The 21,006-nt window shown below is 39.9% G+C and overlaps 1 protein-coding gene across 1 annotated transcript; it reads left to right on the top strand.

The window, feature by feature from the left end:
* Positions 1-1,389: 1,389 nt before the first annotated feature.
* LOC102689702 (alpha-tectorin-like) lies at positions 1,390-20,367 on the top strand. Its single transcript, XM_069184865.1, has 23 exons — positions 1,390-1,462; positions 2,278-2,301; positions 2,928-3,055; positions 3,733-4,011; positions 4,362-4,457; positions 5,594-5,747; positions 5,937-6,349; positions 6,615-7,191; positions 7,715-8,304; positions 8,683-9,253; positions 9,734-10,332; positions 10,777-11,332; positions 11,831-12,027; positions 12,330-12,728; positions 13,523-13,809; positions 14,232-14,500; positions 14,779-14,898; positions 15,791-15,975; positions 17,481-17,641; positions 18,095-18,343; positions 18,945-19,107; positions 19,187-19,289; positions 19,831-20,367. Exons 1-23 carry the CDS (start codon positions 1,417-1,419, stop codon positions 19,872-19,874), a joined length of 6,210 nt encoding a protein of 2,069 aa, XP_069040966.1. The 5' UTR covers positions 1,390-1,416; the 3' UTR covers positions 19,875-20,367.
* Positions 20,368-21,006: the final 639 nt, after the last annotated feature.

Below are 21,006 nucleotides of genomic sequence, written 5' to 3'. Positions count from 1 at the left end.
TGGGATGCCAAACCATAGTAGGGTGAACTCACATAAGGAAATTTTACAGACATCAATTCACCCAGCTAGCGTGTCGTTAGGAAGTCAGAAAGCCAAAGCTAACATATGATGAACATGGAGACACACCTGCACTGAATCAAACCCAAGAGTCCATGACGTGATTCATCTCATCTTTGCCACCTTCCAGTGGAGATGCAGGTGCCCAGAGATCATGAGAAATAAATCCAGGAGACACAGTGTGTCTTAGGGAATCCTGTCTTAAGGATCACAGACATTTTTGTCATGGACATCAAGGGATCACCAGCCATAGCTGAAGGGTGGTGTTTTGGCAGATGAGAAAGTATAAACTCTTGATGCACCTGATTGAGTCCCTTAGTGAGAGAAGTACAGGTCTTTTGAGTTTGATTTAAATTTCGAAGTTTCAAAGTTTGATCTCTCTCATGATGAATGGTAGTTGCACTTTCATTGGTCAGTGTTTCAAATCTCCATTTTTTTTTACATTTTATCCATAAATGTAAAGATAAATAGGAAAATGGGTCAATGAATGGTTTTGTTAAGAGAGCAATTTCAACTTCATAATGACTCATAAATACCGGTGATTGTTTTTGTCTTCTGGCTGGACTTAGAGTTTGTTTTCTTAACACTGAACACTTCAGCCACCCTAGTATTTATTACAACTATGACTAATTTTAAACAAGATAAACTACTTTAACCTGCTTGGTTTCAATAGTTCATTCTCATTTCAGCTATGAGGAAATCAAGGACTATTCCTTTTCCTGTAAATCCAGTGCTCTCTCCCCTCCCCCCATTAAATTTTATATAAATCCCAGGTGAATTTATATCACCTTTAGAAGACACAGTGCCTTGGCAGGTAAGGTATTTAATGGTGTTCTTTAAATGATCGAAATAACTTTACACACTTTTCCATAAGGTCTTAATATATTTCCAGTTCAGTTATTCAATGGCATCAGTCCTTTATAAATGGGTTTGTTCATTAGGATAACTGTAATTGCTGCTTACAATGTAAGCGTTTTTTGGCAATACATATCACTCTTACTACATTAATACAGTAAGTCACTTGTTTGTTACACATTGCCAAAACCTGCTCTAGATATCTGTACATATACACATAGAGAAATTAATTGTACTAGATATAAACAGTATATACAGTACCAGTTGTCTTGGGAAGATCAAGTTTTAGAAACTTTATACCTTGTTTCTACACCACATGTCAATTGAGTAGCATCTGTTTATACACACAGCGTTCCCTGAATTTCTATGTCATACATTTCACAGGTTTGAAGAATGCATTGTTTTCTTTATTGATGATTAAACAAAAAAACAATCGAACCTGTTGCGTCTTCAGATCTCTCCTGCATGTCTTTTGCAGGTGTCAATCTGAAGTGCCTTCTGAAGATGGGTAGGGGTCTGCTTGTCCTCACAGTACTGCAGCTGCTGTTTGGTAAGTTCCATTTACAGTATATACAAAATCCAGCATTTCTAAGAGTGTTTTTTTTAAAATGTCCTAAATTAATTGTATATGGTCTGCAAACCATACAGTTATCTGACTACATTTCATGCTAACAATGTACATTGCATAATTTTTATCAGCATTTACAATGGGATTATAGAAATGCACAAGGCTCCTGATTTTTTTTATTTTCTGAACAAACATTAGTAGCAGACAACTACACAGCTGAACTTATAGTAAGAAAAATATTTATTATAATACAGTATGTAGGCCAATATTTACTGTATACTGTAAGCTTAGCTGTACATTAGATTTCATTTAATCTTGTGGTGTTGGCATCTCGATAAAACATTTGACTTGGGCATTTTTAACTACAAGCCTTTCACTTGGTCCTTCCTTCTCCTGCTAATATCATAGTAAACACCTTCTAAGCTAAGTAAGGTGAATTTAACGTTTCCATGAAGGAAATGTCAACATTTATTAACTCACAAACATCTTTTCATTATAGCTTTTATTGTATGATTCAGTTTTACAAAGTCAAAAGGCAATGATGTGCTGTGCTCTCACACTTTATGTTGTGTATTATATGTGTGGTATTCATATATTATATGTATGACTTTTTGAAAATGCTAGACTGTACATAATAAATGTGTGAATATACTGTATATGTATAGCTCTTTTTTACTTTTTTAAAGTAAAATAAGTGTTTCAGTGATTCAGCCTTTTTCAATAAACCTTGCTTTAGATGACACAAATTGAAGCTTATGGTTTACATCTAATTTCTTACTATTTTATTTTCTTCTCAGATGAAGCGGTCAAAGCTCAAACAGGTAACTATCAACATTGTTCAGTCTGAATTTCTGATCATTGTAATGTGCACACTGGCTGAAGAGTACCAGAATAGCCCATGTTTTTTTTTAATTACTTTAAAGTAAGAATTCTCTAGGTCAAGTAAAGTATCAAATTTAAAAACTTTATCATTGTAAGAAATATATCCATACATAACCAAGGGCTGCTAATCTTTGTGTTATATGTTGACTTGGTATAATTTATGTACACATCTGTACAAAGAAAGACATTTTGTGTTATGTTCTGAAAAGGTATGTAGTATAATAAACTATTTTATATAATAATATTTGTAATTTGCAGTTCTGTGTTAATACCTTTGATAAATGTTAATACCTTTACTATGGGTGACGTACAGAATAATATCTGTGATATTCAGTTAATATATATATATAAAATAAAGCATTGTAAATGTGTAGCTGTAAAAAAAGCATTTTGTAAAACATGCTGTATAAACTATGTTAACACAGAATGTACTGATAAAACAAACAATGTATAGTAAAAATAATGTATCACAATGACTAAAAACACAAGATAAATTTTCTACAATGTATGGGCAACTCAGCAAATATTAGCTAAGCCAATTGTTTCCAAACTGTTTAATTCCCAGGACATTTCTACTCCTTTGGTATCACCAATGGAGACACAGCCACGCCCCGGATTGATGATGGAAGCTCTCCTGTAGTCTCCCTTGCTGTCAACATTCCCTTTTTTGGACAAATATACCACCAGTTATATGTGAGTAGAGCTGTCTCTTCACCTAAATAATTCATATACAACAATGTAAAAACTATTTCTAATTTAAAAATTTGAAAAACCTATAAAAAGGAAAATAAAGCAGTTTTTATAATCCCCAAGAAGAATGATGAAGACCTCTATAACATTATTCCTAAATTAGGAATGAACAGTAGATTGTGTGTCATGCTGGTGAAGTCACTGTCATAATGTAAGACATGGTGCTGTATGGCTTTGCTTGAAGACCTGAGTTTTGAGATAGCACATTTGTTAACTGCTGGTGGGAGCAGAACTGAGCAGAACTCACCTATTCCTGAGAATCTGGGGTTCAGATATAGAAGCTCGTATTGGACTGGGATAACATCATACCTAGACTGACTGAGCACAAGCCACCAGAGCTTCATACTCTATGCCTGGTACTGGGAATGGGATAAATGGATATTTAAAATTGCATTTTTAGATAACAAAATATAATCAAAATATTTTTAAAGGAAGACATGTCTTAGTAGACAAGTATGTTATTAAACAACTCATATCCTGTGTGATTTGAGAAAGAAAAATGGCATGGTTTTTATATAACAACTTCAATTGTGTGACTTTTGATGCATTTGCTGTATATCTGCTCCAGAAACATCTGAAATATATAGTGAAACCAGTCTTTTTCTCTTATTCATTTTTAGGTGAACAACAATGGCTTCATAACATTTGACACACCCATGAGTACTTATGTCCCCTATCGATTTCCGGCCCGCTCAGGCATTGATATCATTGCGGGTTTCTGGACCGATATCGACGATAGAAACAATGGGATCATCTCATACCGACAGGTTACCAGTGGAAGTGTCCTTCAACAGGCTACAAGTGACATCAACCAATACTTCCCTCTGATCCAATTTACCGCCAGATGGGTTTTTATGGCAACTTGGGATAGGGTGGCCTATTACCCAAATAGTGGCACGGTAATTCTTTTTACATGAACACAAAATAAATCTTACTACACAAAGAAACTATCAACACATAGGCAAAGAAATACAGTCCATCAATGTATAGTGAGTTGTAAAAGTATTCACCTTCCAATGATGCTGAAGTTTGCTGAATCACAAATGATGTATACATACATTTTTAAAATGAATAATTTAACTAGAACTTGAATGCTCAAAATAAACACTTTAAAGGTAGTACTTAAAACATCAATGCTTTCTTCTTCATTCTTATACATTTTAATCTACCCTTGAAAATTACTCCCGCGATGTATTCTGATTGATTTACAGTCACTCCATACCTTAAACATCATGCTTCTTTTTTTTAGGAAACCACATTCCAGGTTGTTCTTATCTCAGATGGGACATATTCTTTTGTTCTCCTGAACTATGGAATTATAGCAGCAACTAATAAAGTTATAGAGGTGAGTATAATCTTTGAAGGGAGTATTTAAATTACATAAAGGTCAGAATTAAGCTCCAACTTTGACCTTTGTAGAAGCTTTTTATGGGTTCCCTGGATCTATGTAAGTGTTTCCAGATTCATGGATTTAAGACTTGACCATAGTTTGATGGGCTTGGTAAAGGAGGTCTTAATGGTATTTCAAATCTTGTTTTAATCCTCATCCCTTGAAATCTATGTCATCCATCCATCTTCTAACCACCAGTCTGAGCAAGGCATACAGTACATAGACACAAACACGGACATGAACACACTCACACAGGGGCCACTTTTCCCAGAAGCAAATTAAGTTGCCAGTATGCCTTGGGACTGTGGGAAGAAAGTGGAGCACCTTGCAGAAATCCACATGAACATGGGATACAAGCTCCGAACACATAACACCCCAGGTCCAGAACTGAACCCAGGCCCTAGTCATAACCTTGTTAGAGCCTCCTTTTGATCCTCTCCTGTTTGTTGACTTGGGTTTCTACTGCTTCCTGGTCTCTTTTCTTCAGAATATATTAATTTGATGATTGTTATACATGTCCCTAGATCTAGGGCACCCAAATTGTACAATGACACCATTCAACGTTGTTCCCAAGACATGGTAATTAGCTTTTAGTGAGCCAGTGATATGTAGTAACTCAGTGATCTTAAAGTGTTAGAATATCTGAAACAACCCATAGCTCCTAAACCTCCAAATAATGTCTACAAAAATAAAACCTTAACAGGTTGGATTCATTTCTTAATGAATTGATTAATTTCTTGACCATTTTTTAATATTCACTATTTCCTTTTGTTTTTAGAAGTAATAACGGTAATAGATTGTGTTTTAAGGTCTATATGTATTGAAATGCAAAAATTAAGTGTTATTTGTTCAACTTTTCATTTATTGCATTTCTAATCCATCAGTAAAGTAGAACCTCAAGGTTGAAGGAACAAACAGTTCTCTTTTCTTTTTCCAGCCAAAGATATGACATTTAAAAAGTGTGCAAGTGCTGTACTGTATTTTCATGGATTCCTGGTTGTTCATTGTGATGACTGATCCAACAACAGACAGGAATGCCCAATCTGCTGTACTGTCCAGGAATGATAGTCTTTCTTTTCCCCCTCCTTCAGGCTGGATATGACACAAGAACCTCAGACCATCATTTTGTCATCCCTGGATCCTTTCAAAGCAACATTACCAATCTGATGTACACCAGCAACGTCAATGTTCCGGGACGCTGGGCATTTCGTACTGATTCTGGAAACACCGGCTGCATGTTTAATGGTAGTGTACCTGATCAATGTGTTTATGTTAATGGTGATGATAATAGTGCTGACGGTGGTGGGAATTCATGTAGCAATGACTGTGCCTATGTTGATGATGGTAATGATGTTGAAAATGAATATATACTGTAATGTGTATACAGTAAATGGCCAGTTGAGGTAAAAACAGTTAAACCCTATTTCTTTAAAGGCAATCCGGTGCAGGTGGGATACAGCTTTTGGAGTGACCATACATGCCGGAGTAAGTGCACCTGTGTGAGCAGTGGCAATCTGAGATGCCAAACTCAGCCATGTGGCTTCGACCAGGTGTGCCAGGTCTCCACTTTCCAGTACTCCTGCCAGACTGTGCCGAGAAGGACCTGCACCATTGCAGGGGACCCCCACTACTACACCTTCGACGGCAGACTCTTTCACTTCCAGGGCACCTGCACATATGTTCTCTCCCAGACCTGTGGCAGCAGAGCCCAGGGGTTAGCGCCTTACCGCGTGGAGGGCAAGAACGAAAACCGCGGGAGCACGGTGGTGGCGTGGACAAAGCTCGTGCGGATTATTGTCTACGGAGAGGAGATTGAGCTGGTCAAGGGCAACACAGCTCAGGCCAAGGTTTGTGCTGGGTAACCAAACTTTTAAAAATTTGAAATGTATTTGAGTGAACAGATTGATTTTTTTTTTTTGCTTTAAATAAGGGCTTGTAGTTTTCAATTTTAATAGATCAACACCAATCAAACAAACCCGACTCAAGCAAGTCAGTGTGAATCTTGAATCGGTTCAGTGTTGAAAAAGAAAAAGTGAAAGCCTTTTTTTATCTTTTGAACTGAGTTTATTGCAATTTCTGATGTCACTGTTTCCTATGTTTATGCATCTACAGGTGAACGGCAGCTTTGCCACAGCTCCTTTCTCTCTGCACAATGGGACTGTCCGTATCTATCAGACTGGATTCTCTCTGGCAGTCAGCACTGACTTTGGCTTGACAGTGGCATATGACGGCTACAGCTATGTTACCATCAGTGTGCCATATGACTACCTCAATGCCACCTGTGGCCTCTGTGGCACCTTCAATAACAACCCTGCAGACGATTTTCTCTCCTCTTCTGGCAGCGTCCTGAGCTCCGATGTAAACTTTGCCAACAGCTGGCAGGTGTACAGTGATAGTGAACCAGGCTGTCAGCCTCCTTGTGTGGGGGCATCTTGTGCAGTGTGCCAGCCACAACAACGAACCCTCTTTTCCAGCATTTCCCACTGTGGCATACTGGAAAATCCTGTGGGAGCCTTCAATGTCTGCCATTCCAGGCTGCCCCCCAGCTCTTTCGTAGAAAGCTGTGTCTATGACTTATGTGTGGGTAGAGGATACCAGCCTATCTTGTGCCAGGCACTGAATGTATACGCTACGCAATGCCAACAGGAAGGACTCCATCCTGGTCAATGGAGAAGACAAGGATTCTGCGGTAGGAGCATTGTCTTTGATTAAATTCAAAGTAAAGACGTACTGTATACTTCTCTTCATGCTTAAGGATCACACAAATGATATATCTTCCACTTGTCACTTTAGTGCAAGTTTTAATTGCCATCTGTCTCATCTATCAGTTCTTGTGTATTGGTGTGAACTGTTTTTCTACACTGCTGTGTTCTGGGACAATCAGATAGAAATACAGAACATGATTCAGGTTTCTTCAGATGCCTGATTTACAGTTTAATGGGCTCTTACTGCTGTTTTACCAGTTGGCACTGAGAACAATTCACCCACATACATGTACCAAAACATTAGTGTGTGAGAGAAGGCATCTTGAAAGATAATTACCATGATGTATTATTTTACTCCTTTTATGATAAAAATATGAATTAAGGAATTGTGATAAAAATATTGCATTTAAATAGTTTAGTATTTAATAGCCGACAGCTACATTTTGGTTTAATCAATTACAAATGATAATAAAAATGATCAGCCTTGTTTGTTTGAATTCGTTCCAGAAATCGCTTGCCCTGCCAACAGCCACTTTGAACCTCAGGGCACAGGATGTCCTGCTACATGCGCTGACCTTCAAGCGCCATCCCACTGCCCTCTGCCCTCTCAGGAGAGCTGTATATGTGACACAGGGTTTGTTCTGAGCGCAGGGACGTGCGTTCCTGCGGCCCAGTGTGGCTGCACCTTTGAGGGGCGGTACTACAGTTTCGGCCAGACCGCCCTGTTGGGTGCGGATTGCGGCCGCAGGTGCACGTGCCAGAATGGTCAGATGAGCTGCCAGGCTCATGTGTGTGGCCCCCAGGAGGCCTGCCGCATTGAGAATGGTGAGCGAGGCTGCTACCCCCTGAGCTATAACATGTGCTGGGTGGAAGGGGCCAGGCGGTACCGCACTTTTGACGGGCTGACATTTGAGTACCCTGGAGCCTGTAGCCTGACCCTGTCCAAGGTGATGGGGCAGTCCTCCTTGCGCCGCTTCCTGGTGACTGCTAAGAAGGTACCCAGAGGCACACCGGGAGTTGACTTTGCCCGAATCCTGAGATTTGAGACCAGTGGTGTGGAGATTTCCATTGAAATGGGACCAAATCCCATTGTACAGGTTAGTGCCTAGACCTTTGCTTTTTATCCTCACCTGTATTAGCATTTCAATTTGCGGATACATATATTTGCTTCCTTTCATTGCTAAATCTTGTTTCCATTACTGTACTGAAAATGTACAGTTTCCACTAAGGAAAGTATATTTTCCATCACAAAACCACAAAACCTTGTCTAGCAATTAGAGGGTTTAATAATAAACAGAGGACATACTTGTACAGCATAAATAGCTACAAACTAAATCAGTTGAAGAACATTTTTATATATTCTAAAGAGAATGACAGGAAAATATTTTTTTGTACATAGATTCTTGGGAGTCTTGACTGTGGTGGGTCCCTCAGAAAGCCAATGTGTCACCTTCTGTACTCTTTCATATTTCCAGGTGGGTGGACAGAGTATAAGCCTGCCTTTCAGAAGAGAGGCAGAAGGGGTCCAGGTGTACTTGGCCAGTTTGAGCCGGGTGGTAGTACAGACTGACTTTGGTGTCCGCATGGAAGCAGACTGGCCTCACCTGGTGAGGTTGACGGTTCCCAGCACTTACAATGGGACACTTGGAGGGCTCTGCGGGAACGACAACGGATATGTTGGGGATGAGTTTTGGACTCCTGATGGTTCATTTGCAAATGTCTCCCAGTCTTTTGGAGACAGCTGGCGGGATGGGAGCCTGTCTGCCTTCTGTGTGGAGAACTTGCCTAGCACCTCACCACGCAGTGGAGGCAACAGCAGCCAGTACCTCTCCGGTCAGTTCTGTGGTATAATGGCTCTGCCCCAAGGGCCGTTTGGCCAGTGCCAGGGCAGGTTCAATCCGAGCGAGAGGATTGACCACTGCGCGAGGGATATGTATCGGCAAGGAGGAGCCAGTGAGGTGCTGTGCGAAGCCCTGCGCAACTATGCTCTGCTGTGTCAACAGAATGGCATTGCCATCTCCCACTGGAGGAACCTCACAAACTGTCGTAAGTATTTACTGTGTCTGGCTATTTGTCCTCATGCCCAATTGCGATGTGATACAAGTATAACCTTTTGACTAAGAAATTTCTTATATAGCATCCACCAATTAAATTGTGTGCCAGACCCAGATGAAATAGTTGCAGACCAACAACTATTACTCTATTACATGGAAGGATATGGAAATAATAATATGAGCTAAGCATTTGCTAGATTTAGATTTAGAAATGGCAGGCCTTGGTTAATGAACTTGATAGAGTTCTTTAAACAGCTGGAAAATGATTTTTAAAACTTTGAACTTGTTACAAAAGTTCAAAGCATGGTACAAAAGAAGCATCAGAGAGTTTTCTCTTGTCCTAAATTCTTACATACTTTTTATCAGCCATTATTAAAAGCTCTATTTTCACAAAATAATGCTTTTGCAGATTGGTTAATAGAAGTTAGAAGGTCTTGTCATGCAATTTCTCATTCACTTCTTTCCTTGCCAGAAATAAACTGTCCACCTCACAGCCACTACGAGCTCTGTGAGACCTCCTGCCCGGCTGCTTGCCCGTCGCTCTCCTTCCCTTTCACCTGCCAGGGAACCTGCCAAGAGGGATGCCAGTGTGACAATGGGTTCATCTTGAGCAACGGCCAGTGTGTGTCTCCCATTGACTGTGGCTGTCAATATCAGGGGCGGTACTACCGGGGCGGGCAGAGCTTCTGGGATGGAGATGGGTGCCACAACTTTTGCCAGTGCAACGGAACCACAGGGAATGTCCAATGCTCACCGTCTTCCTGTAGGGAACTGGAATCCTGCCGTATCGTAGGAGGTGATTATGGCTGCCACCCTAAACCTCATGGCACTTGTGTTGCTGCTGGCGATCCACACTACCTGACCTTCGACGGAAGAGCCTTTGACTTTCAGGGAACGTGTGACTATGTGCTGGCGACGCTCTGCAACTCTTCCACAGGGCTACCAAATTTCCAGATTGAGGCACGCAATGAGAGGTGGCAAGGCCTCTCAGTATCTGTTACCTCAGACGTGTTCGTACATGTCTACGGGAACGTGGTGCACATCTCTCGAGGGTGGAGTGGAACAGTAGAGGTAATGGATCACTCACCTCCATGTACTGTACCTCCTTCACTAATAATTTTGCTTTTCTGTGCTTCATTTATCAGGACCATGGGATTACTATGATATATCATAATAATTAAATTTATTTTAAACATTGTGATGATGCTGGGGGTGTGGTCATCAAACGGGACTTTCAGTAGGTGGTTCTTGAGACAAAAGACTCCTTAAATTGCATTGTGTTTTAAGGTTCTTATATTTATGTGCATAATTAAAAAATGAAAGCCTAACTCATGGATGGAGCTTATCAACCCTTCTAACCCTGCTATCAAATATTTTTAATTAGCTATCTTAATTTGGGATATGATAAATAGATATTTTAATGTGCTTCACAACAAAGTTTTTAATACGAGTTTTGTGTGAAATCCCTAGCTTCTGACGATCACACATAATCACTCTTCATTTCTTTCTTCTCAGGTTGATGATGTGACTAAGAATCTCCCAATTCTCCTGCGTAGGGGTCAAGTGTCTGTTTATCAGAATGGCATTTACACCTTCGTCAGTGTTGACTTCGGCTTGACTGTCAGCTACGATGGCAACAGCGTTGTTTCTATCACCCTGCCTCCACGTTTCAGAGGGCGCACCTGCGGTCTGTGCGGCAACTTCAACGGCCAGCCAGCGGATGACTTTGTCACCCGCTCGGGGGCCCTGGCGCCAACTCCCTTCGACTTTGGCTCAAGCTGGAAGACAGCCAGCAACCACAGCTGCAGCGATGGCTGTGGTAACTCGTGCCCAGCATGCCCTGATGATAGAGTGGCCCGGTCGCACTGTGAGGTTATTCAGGCCAGCAATGGATCTCTGGCGTTCTGCCACTCCACTGTCAGCCCAAACACATACTTCAACGACTGTGTTTTCGATGTCTGCCTCTCTGGAAACCGTAATGATGTCTTGTGCAGGGCCGTCCAGGCATATGTTGGTGCCTGCCAGGCAGCAAATGTCAGAGCGCTCCCCTGGAGGCAAGGCACACCATGTGGTAAGGGCAAGCTTAGTAATAGTACAGGGTTTGCATGTTGGACACCTTGTGAAGTGTCTTCTGTTTGACTGTTAGTGAGGCTTGAAAGAGGTTTGGGGTTTTTAAAAGGGATGCTGTACTCCATATTTATTTAAATTATGACTGACTGGTTGCATTGCAGAAGCAAAGATGCTTTCCTCTCCAATCCTACCACAAAAGATGTGCAGTTCAGTCATTTTAAAAGTCTCTCATTACTGATATAATATGGTGGCCTGTCACAACATAATCATACAAAGACAAATGTCTTTGAAAGGACCTAAGCTTTACCATTTTTATTTTTCTTGATTTTAGGAGCCTAAACTCTGGAGGATGTTAAAACACACATAATACATAGTATAGGACTATAAAGGAAACAGAGTGTTAATTGTTAATAAAGAAAACTGTTCACCAGCTCTTTAAATGATTACAGAATAATCCAGTATAAGAAATGAAAGCGTTGTGTACTCTTTACCTTTGCAGCTATCTCCTGTCCGGCACACAGCCATTATGAGATGTGTGGCACCGAGTGTGGACAGACCTGTGCTGGCACAATCGATGCGCACTGCGATCAGACCTGCTCAGAGGGCTGTTTCTGCGATCAGGGTTTTTTCAGAAGTGGAGATCGCTGTGTCCCTGTGGAGGAATGTGGCTGCCAATATGATGGATTTTACTACAATGTGAGTACAATTAGAAATTTAGATATACTGTAGTCTGTTTGTCTGGGACCAAAGATTACAGATTTTTTTGGGAATTTTTCTTTGACATTTAATTACCATTTGTTTGTCATTAAAGCCTACATAAAAGCTGTGACAAAATATTCAGTCTACCCTACATCTTCCTCCTATTCCTGGCATGTGCAGAATAAAGTGTAGGGAGTGTGTTTGAGGAATTACATAATTTTTACTTGCTAATACATCTCAAACTTTTTTGATGCTCTGTCTTGGCTGAGATTTCAGTTTTTCTTAATTTGCCTGCCCAGGTTGGGGAAACGTTCTGGACACCAGGATGTTCTCAGCGGTGCATGTGTCACGCCCACCAAGACTTGCGCTGTGTGGCAGCCGGCTGCACGCCCAAGCAGGAGTGTACCATTCGGAGAGGTCAGCTGGGGTGCTTTGACCTCCTGTCTACCTGCACAGTTACGGGAGACCCACACTACTTCACCTTTGATGGGGCCGTGGCTCACTTCCAGGGCACCTGCTCGTATGAGATCTCCAGGACCTGCGGCAATGTGACCTCTGGAGACAGTGCCTTCCGCGTTGTCGCCGAAAATCGCCATCATGGGAGCACGCTGGTCTCTTTTGTTTCTGCTGTGGACATCTGGCTTTCTGAGGGAGGACAGGAGACACACATTTCCATTGGCGCGAGCAAACGTGTGCTGGTACTGTATATAATAACATAAGAGGGGTAAATAAAGAAAAGAGGTCATTTTGTACATCTAGTGTGTTTGTTTGTTTAAAACTGATCTTTGAATTAGCACCTTCTTTGTAGAACCCAGGTTATCAACTTTAACTGAACCGAATGCAACACAGAGATGAACCGAGCCTTTTGAGAATTAGATCAGTGAAAGATTAAATAATAAAAAAGGGAAACTTTTGAACACTAAAAGAGAAATGCTGGTTGATCAAATGCTTGTTTGACTCAGATGTTTCTCAAGGGAGAAGTACCATGTTAGGCTGTGCAAACATAAAGTGCTGTATGAAATAAAATTGGAAAGAAGAATAAGGAAAGACTATTTAGACATGTAAAAGTTACTAGAAACATTTAAAATAAACAAATCACTATGCATTGATTCTACTTATGGAAACAAGTGATTTTATTCATAAGTCATGAGCAAAACTCTTCCAGCATGTTCTTGAGACAAGGGTGATAGCCTTTGAGTGGAAAAGCTTTGCTAGATTTTTTTGTTCCAGGCTGTCTTAACCCTTATTGTAAAAAGTGTCTTAAGTTCTCAAGTTTTAAATGCTTTTCCAATTAGTTTTTAGTTATTTCCTCTGGTTACTCCCAGTCATTAGAAGAGTGACACAACCCTATCTAATAATTATAGACCAATGCATCTCAATTTGTGTGGAAGGTACTATAGCACCTAAATTACAGGATTTAATATACAGTACATTTGCGTCTAGTGCTCACTGTGCCATTATGTCTTATTTCTCTTTCTTTTTAATCACCAAGGTGAACAACAGGGCAATCTCCATTCCTTCTGCCATTGGGTCTGTTGCTCAAGTGTCCTGGGACAGGGACTTTGTGGTGGTAAACGCCTCGAATGACCTGGAAGTACACTTCAATGGGAGGAGCACCCTGTTCGTCAGGCTTGGGCAGAGTCACCGCAGCTCTGTGTGTGGGATGTGTGGGAATTTCAACGGAGATCCAGCAGATGACAAAGATCTGCCTAATGGTTTGCCTGCAGGGAGCGATGAAGAATTTGGCAATGGGTGGATATCAGACACCAGCTCCCCAGGGTGAGATAACAAGAGTTTGTTGTGTTTTTTTTCCTTTCAAATCTTAATAATTATGCTAACAGCAAACATCAATAATCACCTATTATATTGCTTTATGTTATATAAAAGGTAGTATAACAGTTTTAGATTGCTTCATTTATTTGGATGTTCATTCATTTATAGTAACATAGCAATTTTAGAATTTCTAAGTAATACATTATCAGTTTTGTCAATATGTTGCAATATTATTGGTATGTATTTATGCTGCCATGCACAAATGTAGTCATAATTTATTAAATATCAGGCATAGCAAGATCGCAAGATAAAAGAGACAAATTATACTGTAGCTGGCAGGTCTCCAGAAGAGGTTGTAAAGAGAGAGAAATATTCCATGTATTTCATATTTACCAGTGTGTATCGTCTTTCCTGTCTGTGTGTCCCAGCTGTGGGGCACGTGTTAGGAGTGGAGCTCAGGGCTGTCCATTCCAGCAAGAGTACACCGAGCTCTGCAGCATCATCAGCAACACCACAGGCCCCTTCGCAGAGTGTCACATCCACGTCGATCCTGAGCCATACGTCAGCGCCTGTGTGTATGATCTGTGTCTCTACACCCCCGTCAATGGAATCTTTTGCTCTGCTGTCAGTTCCTACGAGGCTGCCTGCAACATCCTGGGTCTTGATATTCCCGAGTGGCGCCCAAGTGTCCAATGCCGTAAGTCAAACTTTTCCACTGCTTCGGGCTATTATTATTCACCTAAGCTATTGATACTGAATCAAAAATAGACTTTTTTAAATTTTATTGAAACTTTGAATGATTATTTGAACCATGCTATATTAATAAATAATAAAGTGAAACCATTTAGCAATGTGTGGTTGACTGAGTACAATGATAAAAAGTGCTCTTGCTCTTACATATTAATAGTAGTGGTCAGTCGGTAGATGAGGAAGGACTGTGTTGACGTTCTGTGGTGTTCTGCTGCTGTGTTCCAGCCCTGACAGACCCCTGTGAGCAGCTGCACTGTACTGACCAGGAGTGGTGTGGGGAGAAGGATGGAGTCTATGGCTGCTTCTGCAATGAGGACCATGAACGCCCAAATGCCAACAACTATGGTAATATCCTAATAAGTCCTAATAGACTTTGGGGAGGGGACACTCAATCAATCAGCCAACCAGACAACTAATCAACCAATCAATTTTATTCTTATATAGAGCTTTGCATTCAGAACATTCTGAAGTTGGGGGGTCTCTAGCTTTCATCTGGAATTCTTATCAGTTAACCCCCATCCCTGCCATAACTCAAAGCCTGGAATGTCTTGTGTCACAAGAAGTCCTTGTGTACAAAGGAATCAGTTAACCCCCATCTTTTATCTTTCTTCAGCACTTTACGTAAGTTGAGCATAAGAAGAAAAAGAATAATACGATACAAGAGCCTATCTTGAATTTGGGTTGAATTCCATTTTGACAATGACAACCACACATGTGCAACACCCCTGATTGTACAGTAACTAATTCTACAGCGTCTTATTATTGTTTGAATTCAGCACAGTCAATATTCTAATCCACTCATTTACCACCAAGCAAAACGCACAAGTCAGGATACACCGATGATGGGACACCCACCCATAGCAGAGCAGACACAGAGAAAAGCATGCACACACTCCCCAGGCCATTTTTTCCAGAACCACATTAACCCACCAGTATGTCTCTGGACTTTGGGACCTGGAGTACTCAGAGAAAACCCACATATGGAGAACAGACAAACTTCAGGCTGATAGCACCCTAGGAATTGAACCCAGAGCCCCAGAGATGTGAGGTAACAATGCTAACCACTGCACCACCATGCTACCTATTGTTTAGTTTTAATTTAGTCACCACATTACAGTAAAGATTTTTATTCTTTAATTCATTTTTTAAATTAATGCTGTCTCTGCATAGTGTGTGTTCAGATCTAAACAGTCAATGTCCCTAGACTGAACCTGATCTAAGGTGTTTCCTCTTGCAGACGCTCAGGAGACTTGTTTCAGCAGCTCGGGCACAATGTCACTGTCCAGATGCCTGCTGTTTGAAGAAGGATTCCCTCCCCACATTTTGCATCTCAATGATCCCAACTGCACTGGGACTGTTGTTGATGGTCGGGTGGAATTTCTCTTTGACAATGACAACCAATCCTGTGGAACATCACTGATGGTACAGTAACTCCTGCTATAGCGTTTCTCATTGTTGTGAGCATTCAGCACATTCAATATTCTAATCCACTCATCTTGACTGCCAGCATAGTGATAATAATAATAATAATAAACTTTATTTTATATAGCGCCTTTAAAGGTGGCTTCTCAAAGCGCTTTACAGGATGACAATAACAATAAATAAGAAGACTACAACAATAAATAAGAAAATTTCACAAGACAGGACATAATTATAATTACAACAATACAACAATAACAATAGAGGAGACCGTGGAAGATGGTATTAAGAAGAGCAGAGGGGTGAAGAATGGAACCAGTTAAGTAAAGGCTTTACTGAAGAAGAAAGTTTTGAGTCTGGATTTGAAGGAGTTTAGAGAAGGTGACTCTCTAATATCCTTGGGTAAAGAGTTCCAGAGCTTGGGGGCATAGCAGGAGAAGGCCCTGTCGCCCATACAATGTAGACGGGCTTGGGGGACAGTAAGGAGGGCAGAATTTGAAGAGCGGAGGTTGCGAGGTGGGGAGTAGGGCGATAAAAGTTCAGACAGGTATTGAGGTGCCAAGCCATGTAGAAGCCAGTATTAAATAGAAGGAATCACACTGTGATTCCAAGCTTCTAATGTCTTGCTGTATGTCTGCATCCCTCATCAGCGAAAAGAAAAATCAGAGGATGTTGCTCAGAAAATATCAGGGCTCAGGAAGAGGTTTATCTGTGTGGTTACCTTTTCAGTAGACTGTGCTGTTGTGCCTTGAAGACAATTATCATTCTTCCCTTCTGACCTTTGGTTATAGTTTTTATAATCCATCACATTTCGTAATTTAAATGCACACTATCAATGTTAAATAGGTTATGTGTTTTATCTCTGTATCTTTATTTAGTAGCAGTGATGCACAGAATTATGTGTGTCAGTGCCAAGTACAGTATATTAATTTGCCTGCTTTACACAGCTAGAAATTTATATTTTACATGTGTTATCAAGGTTTGCGACTGACCCTTATACAGTATAAGCCTGTAATACATCTGTGTAAATATGAGTTACCCCCCAATTTCAATTCACCATTACATCACTTATCATTAATTTTGAGATTTCATATGTATTTTTCACAATTGCTATCATGTTACAACCTGTTTAATATACAGTATGTACGGTGGTTTAGATAAATTGCACATTTGTGTTGATTCAACACAAGTATTCAACTGTTTATCTCAAATTCAATCCTAAACCAGGCGGATACTTTCTAAACTTTCCAGGATAATCCAAGATACAGTATTTAAGGGCACATCCTTCTAGATGGAAATAGTCTCTAGAGTACTGGGAGTAGCCACTCAATGCTTATATTAACCCTAATAAGAAGATGCAACATTATTTTTTTCCAGTTGTCAGTGATCTTTATTAGGATCTATGAAGTATTATCTTTTAAGAAAATGGTTCAGATTTGTGGTACAGACTAATTATTAGTGGTTCACTTATAAATCTTCTTACTTTCCCTTTTTTTGCTCCTTTTCAGACAAACGGCACACATTTCATCTATAACAACTCCATCCAAGGGGCCATTGACTCCAGTGGTGGGGTCATCAGTCGGACAAAGCAAATTGACCTGAAGTTCAGCTGCGAGTACCTACTGTCTGAGACCATGTCTTTGCGCTTTGGCATTCATCCATTGGAGAGGTAGGCTGAGCTCTGTCAGTCTGACTGAACAGGAATTCAAATCTGTCTCTAGATCACTAGAAAATATATTTACTTCTGTGAAAAACAATCTGGCTAATACAGCAAAAGGATGATAAGTTTAAAACAATACTGTATATTAGATCAAATTCCTGCTGCTGCAACTCTCCCAGTTACGTAGTTTTTAAGATATAAGATTGTTCTTTTAATCTGATGGATAGCGTTTTACTTGTTTATGAGATCTATGAACATGAATGAAGCGTAAAATAGAAACTGTATAAATACTGTACAAATGGAAAAACGTGGAGCACATTCTCTTCATCTTCCTTTTAGCAAATGTATTTATTTGCTAAAGGAATATAAACATTGTTTTTGGCTTTTTACTGAAGTACTGATATGTGTATAAACAGTGAATGCATGTTTTTGGTGTTGGACAAAAAAAAATCATTTTAACAGCATTGTGAGGAAGAAGATACCATCAGGCATTGGGACCTACCAGGTGCGCTTGGTTCCTTACCAAGATCCACAGTTCAGTCATCCTTTCACGGGGTCTCAAGTGGACCTAGCGCTCAACCAGAGGATTTATATTGGAGTTTCTGTGAGTGGAGTGGATGACCGGCAGTTCTCCAGTGTCCTTGAGTCCTGTTGGGCAACTCCTGTGAACGACCCATTTTACAGCATTCGATGGAACCTCATTACCCACGAGTAAGTTCTGTTCTTGACTCTTTTACCCTGTTTGAAGTAGCATTCCCCATACTGTACAAACAAACACTTGTTACTATACAGTACGTTTTAGATCAACTGCATGAATATGATATTACACTTCCCCAGCTATGATAGCTGTGTCTTGCCAGGCATCAAGCAATATCCTCATAAATGAACTACTTCATTTTCTGCAACAATTCTCATGTGAAGATCAAACTGCAACCAGGGCTGCATAATAATCAATAATTGCAAATGTTGAAACATATACAGCATACATAGAGGACTACTTCTTTTTTCTGTTGTGTGCCTTTATATGAAGATTGTTAATTGTATATTACAACTTCTTTGGCGCCTTCACCTGACCCATTTTCTCACAGACCTTTACAATCTTTTCCAAGACACTTTCCAAGGAGCTCTGAAGTCTTAAGTGTGCAGAAAACTATTATGGAGAAAGATGACATTTGTCAGCCTTCATAGTGGGCGAATGTCTTTTCTGCCAATTAATTCAACTGTTCCTTTTAGGAAAACAAGTACTCTTCTGCATCAAGAAGCACAGTGTTTTCCTCTACACTGTGTTTACACTGAATGCTCTATGCTCCAGGTGCCCCAGCTCTGATGACAAGACAGTGGAGATCATCCAGAACGGTGTCTCTACCACCAGCCAGTTCTCCTTCATGATGTTTACGTTTGCAGGAAACACCTCCACAATCTTCCTGCACTGTCAAGTCAAGATCTGCTTACTTGCAGGCAATGACTGCACTGCGGTAAGTAGAGCCCAAAACTCTACTTACATCCATTTGACATAAATTGCATACTTTTGAATCCCTGTCTCTGTTTCCATAGCGGTGTTACCCAGGATACCATCGCAGAGTGGCCAGGGCTGTGAATTTCCATGATGGCACCTCAATTTCCATGGGCCCTCTGACTTGGTCACAGCAAAGATCAGGTACAAAATAGCCATTCAGAACATGTAGTGAAGAAGAGTAAATGTTTCATTATGCAATAGAACTCATAGGCATTGTTTAGACAATTATTATTTTGGTTACAGACGTGTATTTTCAGTGTGAATGGTTTGATAGTAAAGGCTTCATTTTGTGCACATTAATGAAATGTCTGTCAAGCCAAAGAGACCTTTTTAAACTTTGCTAGTTAGGAAGATAATTGCAGGATCCCAATACTGACACCAGGGAAATGAACGAGAAATAAAATAGCACTACTTTGCACATATATTCAGACTCCATATAGTCTGTAGACTGTAGACAGACAACACTTGGATTTTCCAGTTTTGCTCAGTCTGTTTTTCCAATTGACTTATTGCTCTCTTCATTTGTTACAAGGAAACTGTTACTTAGTTAACTTGTGTGTAAAATGTTGACTGAGACAAAGCCCACAAATGAATGTGTTTTGAGTAAGAAACAATTTTGAAATGCCTGAATTATAATCCAGCATGAGTGTTTGACTGACCTGGTTAATCTGTCTTGTTCTAGATCAAAAAGTTCGATCTGTGACGGATGGATCGTCTGTTTTCTAACCCAGCCTCCTTCTGCTGCTGTGTGTTATTAGTGCTATGCTGATGGGAGAGATATCAGTGATCTTTCAAATTTAAAGACTAAATTTAGAGTTTTAGGGATACTTGTATTGGGGACACACTACTACCTTTTCATTGTCATTTAAGCAGTTGAATGTTTGGTATAGTATAGATGGAGTGAGTCATTAGCTATACAATACAGTTCTACCAATATTCCTAGATATATTCCATTTCCTTCACCAAGCAAACTGTTTCTAATAAACAGAAGAATGCTAATTAGTAAGCAATTCAGCACATTCATAGTATTCACACTAGAATATCTCCATTTTGCAGTGTTTCATCTGATGAATTCTAATACTTTTGTAATACATAATGTCCTATGAAGTCTGTTCTAACCTATCAGAGAAACATCAAAATTTAGTTTTAAGATTTTTAGTGGTCCTGAAGAGTGACATTAATGTGTTGAAATAAATAAAACAAAATTGTTTGTTCCTGAGTTTTAGAGTTTTATTTCTTTCCTCTTTTTTAAATTAATCCTAGTGAAGACAATCATAAAATGTTAAAACAGTAAATAAAATGGTATTGGTAAACTCTCTTTTCTGGTTATGTATACGCTCTTTACTAAATTAATCTCAAATATCAATTACAAATAAAAAATCAATGTTAGGGAGGATTTGTAATAGGCATTTAAACTTCTGAATATGTAAACAAAATCTGTTTTTTCAGTATTCTAAGTGTCAAATGTGGATTGTTTTTGAAGGATTAATAATACTAATAAAGGATTAATACTAATAAAAAATAAGTGCTTCTATTAAGTTTATTTTCCTTTCGACTGTGTTTATAGGTACAGTAGAAAAAAAATAAAAAAAATTCTAATGTCTAGTTTTGGTTTTGATAGCAAGCACATAGCTTTTTGTCCTCCTTAGTTATTGTTGAGAATTTACAAAGGTACTGCATGAAGAGTTTGGGGTTTTGACCATTTAATTTATTTCACTTCTAAACACTGGGCTGTCCAGTTCAAAGACAAAAATATCTCCTGTTGTGTTTTGCCCACTGTCCTCCCTTCTGGGCACTGCTACTGCTGATGCCATCCCCATGGCCCTGAGTACAGTATATCTGTCATCCTGCCTCTTGT

Source organism: Lepisosteus oculatus, chromosome 27, assembly GCF_040954835.1.
Source record: "Lepisosteus oculatus isolate fLepOcu1 chromosome 27, fLepOcu1.hap2, whole genome shotgun sequence".
Taxonomy (NCBI): domain Eukaryota; kingdom Metazoa; phylum Chordata; class Actinopteri; order Semionotiformes; family Lepisosteidae; genus Lepisosteus; species Lepisosteus oculatus.
This window is presented reverse-complemented; position numbering and strand designations above follow the sequence as displayed.